The sequence below is a fragment of the Heloderma suspectum genome, chromosome 1 (genome assembly GCF_057233095.1).
Source record: "Heloderma suspectum isolate Gila_16-S chromosome 1, 16-S_ref, whole genome shotgun sequence".
NCBI lineage: Eukaryota > Metazoa > Chordata > Lepidosauria > Squamata > Helodermatidae > Heloderma > Heloderma suspectum.
The window spans coordinates 274608144-274615478 of NC_139458.1; the positions used below are offsets into that span (position 1 = coordinate 274608144).

The 7335-nt window shown below is 45.8% G+C and overlaps 1 protein-coding gene across 1 annotated transcript; it reads left to right on the forward strand.

Moving 5' to 3' along the window:
• The first annotated feature begins 354 nt into the window (after positions 1 to 354).
• On the forward strand, positions 355 to 7100 carry LOC146359127 (uncharacterized). The gene is made up of 4 exons (XM_084826664.1): positions 355 to 556; positions 2071 to 2129; positions 4232 to 4312; positions 6955 to 7100. Exons 1-4 carry the CDS (start codon positions 358 to 360, stop codon positions 7048 to 7050), a joined length of 435 nt encoding a protein of 144 aa, XP_084682790.1. The 5' UTR covers positions 355 to 357; the 3' UTR covers positions 7051 to 7100.
• Positions 7101 to 7335: the final 235 nt, after the last annotated feature.

A 7335-nucleotide genomic window follows, 5' to 3' on the forward strand; every position in this document is an offset into this window, starting at 1 on the left:
GTGTCATGTCTGGCAGTCAGTGGGTGGCAGAACTGGCCTGGCGGGTTGGGACGGGACCTGGCTGCGGCCCGGGCAACTGGGGAGGGGATGAGGGAAGAGCCAAGACGAGCCAAGGCAGAGAGCGAGAGCGCGCGCACAGCCCGCCGCACAAACGGGTTTTGTCAGCTTTTCTCGCTCGCTCAGGTGGCTCCCGGGAGTCGCAGGTGGACTCGCGACTGCGCCCCGCTTCCGATTGGCTGTCGGCGGCAGGCCGTCGGTGGGTGGGATGGAACCCCCGCGGAGCAACGCCCTAGCGCCACCCCTGATTGGAGGAGGCTCGGGAAGGGGGCGGCGCCTGGCCGCGTCGCAGAGTTCCAAATGGAACGTTGGGTGTTGCTGCGTCCGCTGTCGCGCCGCGCCGCGCCGGACCCTGCGGGGATCCCGTCTGGCGCTGAAGAGAGAGGCTCGCGGGGCGACGGTCTGGCCGCTTCCGCGGCGGCGTTCAAAGGCGTCGCCTCTCCCCGACTCCCTCCGCGGCCTCAGCTAGAGCAGGACATGAGCAGGAGCGACCAGTCGGGTGATTGTCGCCGCTCCGCGCTCCCTGTTAAAGTTGTAGTCCTGGTTGAAGGCCACACGCGCGACGCGGCTTCAGTTTGGCCCCTTGCAGCGGTGCGGGGATTGACAGTTTCTTCCGTAGCTGGCTTGCTGGCTTTTTCTTTGACCTCCCTGTGTTGAATAGAGTCCAAAACCGTTTCCTGTATTGCATTCAGTGCTACTGTGGTAAATGTTGAAGTGACAGTGCTCTGTAGCCATGCCTCCGAGGGGAGTCCAGACATGCTGCGTTGATCCATATCAACAAGCCAGTTCTAGGCGTTTTCATTTGCTAGGAGCAAGTCTTTGGGGAAGCTAATGGGTCTTATTGCCCATTCAAGACCAAATGAGCCCCAAATACTTTGCATTACAACAGGGAGCAATATATTATTTCAGGGAAAACTCATTCCCCCACCCCCAGCACCTGTGGGGATTGCAGCTAAGCTCAGAGGGAACAGGGAAGGCTGCAGGGGGTGGCAGATGGCATTGCGCTCCTGTGAGCCCTGGCTCCACTAAACCACTGATTTTATTTATTTAGAATCCGTATATCCCCCTTTGCACTGGATTAGCTTTTGAAAACCGTTCAGGTACATCAAACAAGTTATCCCTAGAATCCAAATCCCACCTAAAATACATTGTTTTATTTTTGTTTCAATAAAATGAGCCCACAATAAAAGACGGACATAAAAAGCAATTGGAAAGCAGCAGAAATAATATCAAGTTACCCAATGTTTCAGGCGAATGCAATTGTTTTGGCTTGGCTCCAAAAAGACAACAGCGTGGTGCCATACAAAAACAACGAAGAGGCTTGTGGCACCTTAAAGACTCACACATTTATTATGGCATAAGATGTTGTGGACTCCAGGTCATTTTGTCAGATGCACGAATACCCTTGGAACTCAGGAAAACCCTTCATGCATCTGACAAAATGATCTGTAGTCCACAACAGCTTATGTCATAAGAAATTAGTATACAAAGTGCTTTACGATACTGATTTATACTCCAGACCATCCTGTGAGGTGGATTAGGCATGGGACTTGCCCAAGGTGAGCATCATAGCTAAATTTGGAATTGAGCCTGGGTGTCCCATATTCTCACTTGATCATCTGCACTTTTCTCAATGTGACTGTTGAGATATGACTGGGGCTGCTCATGACTGAGGGACTAATTTCCCAAAGCATATCATCGTAGATTGTTCCTCACAGATACATAATTGGGCATTTTATTTCAGTTATGCCACTTGTGTATTTGCACACTAGATTCTCTTGTGTTCCAGCTCCATGGTTTCTCTTATTATTACAACCATAGACCAGCATGAATACAACTAAGCCCCAAATATAAAACAGCATCTCAGTTTCTCTCATTCTTCTTCCCAAATCCAGATTGAAGTAGACTGTTAACTATTATAAGGTTGGGACAAGTGGGTGTATACTGGAAAATTAATAAAATGTATTACATTTTATTTATTACATTTATATCCCGCCTCTTTTCCTCTTTCAGGAACCCAAGGCGGCGTACATAATCCTTCCATTTTAGCCTCACAACAACAACCCTGTGAGGTAGGTTGGGATGAGAGTGTGTGACTGGCCCAAAGTCACCCAGTGAGCTTCCATGGCTAGAACCCAGGTCTACCAGCTCCCAGTACAACACTCTAGCCACTACACCACACTGGCTCATGTTTTTCCAGAACATCCATAATGTTATATGGTACTCTAAACTTAGCAATGGCTAATTTCCCCCCCTCATAAGTCTGTACTTGTATAATGATTTGCCTCATTTTCACCATTGGCCACATCAGTAAGTGTGTTGTATTGTATGGTGCTCTGTGAAAGTAGAAAAGTACCATGATAGACCACCTGGTGGGATATTTTCTTTCAGCAAAGCCATCACCCAATGGACATGCTAGTTTCCTAAGATGGACCAGGATCAGGATTCTTGCCTTATGTACACAGGATGAAACATATATGTGCATTAGGCACATGTTGCTGTGTTCATGCATTTTTCCAACACTGAATTGATGTCTATGGAGGAAACAGTACTGTGCAAAGTAGCTTTTGTTCCAGCCTCGTATATTCCCAGCTGTTCTATCTTGCTTTTAATGAAAATTGCTTTTAATAAAAATGTTGAATAGCTATTGATTCTGGATAGGGTAGCCCCTGTGGAACATTGGTTGCAACATTCTTGTTGCCTGACCTCAATCCATTAATTGCTCCTCTTTCAGCACAACTTCCTAACCAGTTAAGTATGCATCTTATGATGTAGTAGCAACTAATCCTCATTTCTCCAACTTGTCATGAGGCACAACGTCAAAAGCCTGCCTAGAATTTATTTATGCAACTAAAATATATTACACTTGCTTACTGTAGGAATCTTAACCAATAGTGTCATTGAAAACAAAGCTAGTAGGAGTAACTTCAAATGGCTTCTTCCAAAAATATGTTGCTGTGGTTTTCAATCCATTGTATTTTAGGCTGCAATCCTGAATAATATACAGTGTCAGTCCAGCCTTGTGTAGGCATGTTTACTCAAAAGTAAGCTCCACTGAATACATTGGCACTTACTCCAAAATAAGACTGCAATCCTATACGCATCTGGCCTGAAGCCCCATTGAACTTTTGAGTAGGCGCATAGAGGATTGCACTATACGTGTACAGAAGGTTGGAACCTCCCTTGGAAGTGGACACCATGAAAATCAAACCAACTTATTTCCAAGTGCGCTTACGACAGTCTTCCTCAACCTACTGTCCTCCAGATGTTTTGGACATTAAGTCCCATCAGCCCCAGTCAGCATAACTAATGGTTAGGAATTCTGGGAGTTGTAGTCCAAAACATCAGGAGGGTGCCTCCAAGTTGGGGAAGGCTGGCTTAGGACCAGAATTCCCTTTCAAAACTGCTCAAAAAAAGAGGTTCTTTCTCCTAAAATGTAGTAGATGAGGAGCTAAGTGGGCATGTGGGCTACCATGGGAGGAGATGAAGGCAGCAGGAGTACCGGTGGAGTTGGACAGGATTAAGTATATCTCAGGTTTGATCACTTTTAAATTATTGAGTTGATTTCAGATTGAGTCGCCCGTAGTTTGCACTGAAATCAATGTGAAAAGTTAGTCACTTTTCATCAATCTTAATGGGACCCAAGTGTGACTAACTTCCATCTGGATCCCACCCAGATCTCCTAAGACAAAGGTATTTGCTGGATATAAAGAAGAACGGTGATATTACATTATGTACTAAACCCATTGCCCAGTCAAACAAGGGCTTAGGAACTCAGACAGATTGCCACATTCGCATTCACTTCCACATGATTACAAATAAATAGTTGATGCAGGCTGTAGTCCTATGCACATGGACATGGGGAGGAGGCCCAATGAAGTCGAAGGGACTTACTTCAAAATAAATATGGACAGGGTCCAACCGCAAATTTTATAATTTGGGCCTCTCTCCTTCACTGAGCAGCGCCTACAGGATTGATAATCTTGAATTTTACTCTACCCACCCAACCCCGAAGTATGGGGGGGGGGTTTCAAGTGCTGTGTGCCTCATGAAAGCAGGTGTTTAGGGAATGTATAATCCACTTTTCTTGCTTCGAGTGCCCCTGACGGACCAAAGCAGTTTCATGAAAATCCACATATAACCAGAAAGCGCTTCTCATTCCGTTTCCGTGTAGGTGGAGCCAACGTATTTAGACAGAACTGAGTTTTGGATACCCAGCATTTGGCTTATCAAGTGTCTGCAGCGTCAGATCCAGGTACACATGAGAGATTTTTACAAAAAACGCACTGCAGTTCTACTGCAATAGAACTCTCACATATATTCGGTTGTATCTAATGGTGCTTTTTCCACTCGTGAAATGCATTTCCGCTCATGCAAGTCAGGGCACCCAATTTTCACGGATCCCCAAAAAGCTGTTCCTCCAGGTCCGGGGATCCTCTGGAACAGTAGCAGATGGAGGATGCAGTAAGTTGGGAGGAAGGCAAACACTGGGTGCCCTGCCTTCTGCTAGCACAATGCCACCATTGGGTAGAACCCCAGGTTTCCATTTAAACAGTAGTACTAAATTGGGGATGTTTTCTTCTCCACAGACCATTTCCCTGGGTTGCGTATGAATAGGCTGCCTCTCCATTAAAATGGAGGCAAGGTTTCTTCACATTTCAATGACAGAAACAAAATCTACCAGAACATATCTTGAAATCTGCATAGGGGTGTTTTTAAGATAACATTCAAGCTGTGGGAGGAAAGGGAGGAGGAAAGAGAACCTTTTCACAGGATTAAAGAGCTTGTAGGGAAGCAAGGATAAGACAGGGGTGTGTGTCCTGAATTGCTTTTGCATTCTTGCTTTCGGTTCCAAAGCCCCCAGCCCCAATTCCATACGCATGCCTCTTAATCAATTTAAAGAAAACATTAAAATGTAAAAAAATAACTGCCACCACACACACACAGCTTTTGGTTGGTCCTAATCAAGGCATTGCCCAACTGTGGATTTTGAATTAGAATGTAGGTTGCTATTCCCATATTACGGCTGCTGTGGCCCAAATGATTCAGCCATGACACAGTTCACATAGTTGCTTCCAGGGGAAAAACACACCTAACGCTGCATAAACGGGGTGCTTGGGGCACTACTGACTCATGGGGCCAGTCAGATGTGAAAGGTTTGTAACACTGCTCGAATTACAGTGGAGTTGAGAAAAGCCCTTATATTGTTAGGCTCCTGGTATTGGAAGCATACAAGATAGAACTACACATATGTCTAGAGACCTGCAGCAACAGATTTGGCTGGTTATTTCAAATCAGTTGATAGGGACAAGGATTCGTACAAAGAGTGGAGAGGCAGCAGCAATCAAGTTAAAAAGAAAAAAGATTGGCCGGTTAATCATCTTGTGATTTTAGCTGTTTGTTTGTTTGTTTATTACATTTCCATACCGCCCAATAGCCAAAGCTCTCAGAGTGGTTCACAAAAATTAAAACCACAAAATGCAGAATAAAAATATTATAAAATAAAAAGCTTAAAACTACAGTATAAAAAACAACCAGAATAAAACCTAACAGCAATGCAGAGATTCAAAATACAGTAGCATATTTAAAACAGCAAAGTTAAAAGACTCTAGTGCTAAAATGCTGAGAAAATAAAAAGGTCTTCTTTGCCTGGTGTCAGAAAAAGAACCAAGCAGGCAGCAGGCGAGCCTCTCTTTATCCTAACTTTGCCTTCCTCGGACTGGTGCCTTCCAGGTGTGCTGGACTACAACTCCCAGACTCCCTGGCTGGGGATGCTGGGAGTTGTAGTCCACCACATCTGGAGAGCATCAGGTTGGGGAAGGCTGTCCTATGAAATCACATGGGATGACCATTTCAGACCCTTTGCTCTGTTGCAAGCTGAATTCAACCTTCCACCCAAGGCTGAGAGACGATGCATCCGGCTGAAGCACTGTCCGTCCTCTGCCGCTTTCCTTTCTCCCTCTCCACATCTCCCCTCTGGCCTCCCTCTATTCCACTCACTCTTCTGGACCAACATGTCCCAGGAATTCCATGCTTCCATCCCCTTCTCCCTGCCTGCCTTCCACCCCTGTAGGCCAGCCTTTCCCAGTGTTGCTCTCCTGATGTTTTGGACTGCAACTCCCATCATCCCTGACCATTGGCCATACTGGCTGGGGCTGATGGGAGTTAATGTCCAAAACATCTGGAGAGCACCAGGTTGGGGAAGACTCTAGGGGTAACAGCAATGGCAGGCAGAAGCACTGAGGATAAGAGCACCTCAGCCAATGGCAAAGTGCAGGTGGTGAAGTTAACTCTGCTGCCCTTTCAGCATTTCCACTATTATTTGGCTTCAGATTGAAGGTGGAACTACAGCAGGAAATGATATTGCTATTGTATGATGTACATTTAAACCATGGTTGTTTGGTGCTAAATGCCACCTTGTTCCCATTGGAAGTCCCAGTGGCCTATGTGAACCTCAGCGAACACTGATCAAGGGTCTGAGATCAATGAGGCAGGTTTAGACTCTGGATGTAAGGGTCTTAGACATGTCCTCTCGAGACAGTCATGTGTATTATTTCCCTTACTTCAAAATATGCTAAGCCAGCCTGGCTGCGTTTTGGGGCATCCTGCTCATTCTGCTGAGTGGAGCCCTTAACGTCTGCCCCAAAGTCTTGCCCTGATGGCACTGCTGCCTGAAATGCTGTGATAATCAGCCTCTTCACACTTGCTGATTGCTTGGAGAGCACACAGAGCCAATAGTAGGCTTAAGCTGCTGAATAACTCATGTGCCAGTGTGGTGTAGTGGTTAGAATGTTGGGCTGAGACTCGGGAGATCTCGGTTCTAGTCCCTCCTTGGCCATGAAGCTCACTGGGTGACTTTGGGCCAGTCACTGACTCTCAGCCTAACCTATCTCACAGGGTTGTTGCAAGGATAAAATGAAGAGGAGGAGGATCACGTATGCCGCCTTGGGTTCCTTGGAGGAAAGGTGGGATATAATTGTAACAAATAAATAAATGTGGGGGGCAGCTGTGAAGCATTCACCACGGCCCAACATGTGCTTTTCAAATGCAGCATTCTCTGTCTGTTACTCATTGTTACTGTATCTGTGGTATTTCCCCTTGCTTTAGGATTATCTTATTTATACTCACCACACCTGGGTAAGACTGGGGTGTGATGAAGATGATTTAATTTGCAATTGCTGCTGTTATCATGGATCCTCTGTCTGAATTTCATAGTGCAATTTATCGCTGTTTAATCCTTCTGGGGATTTACTGAAATGCCTATAGCCACATGGTAAA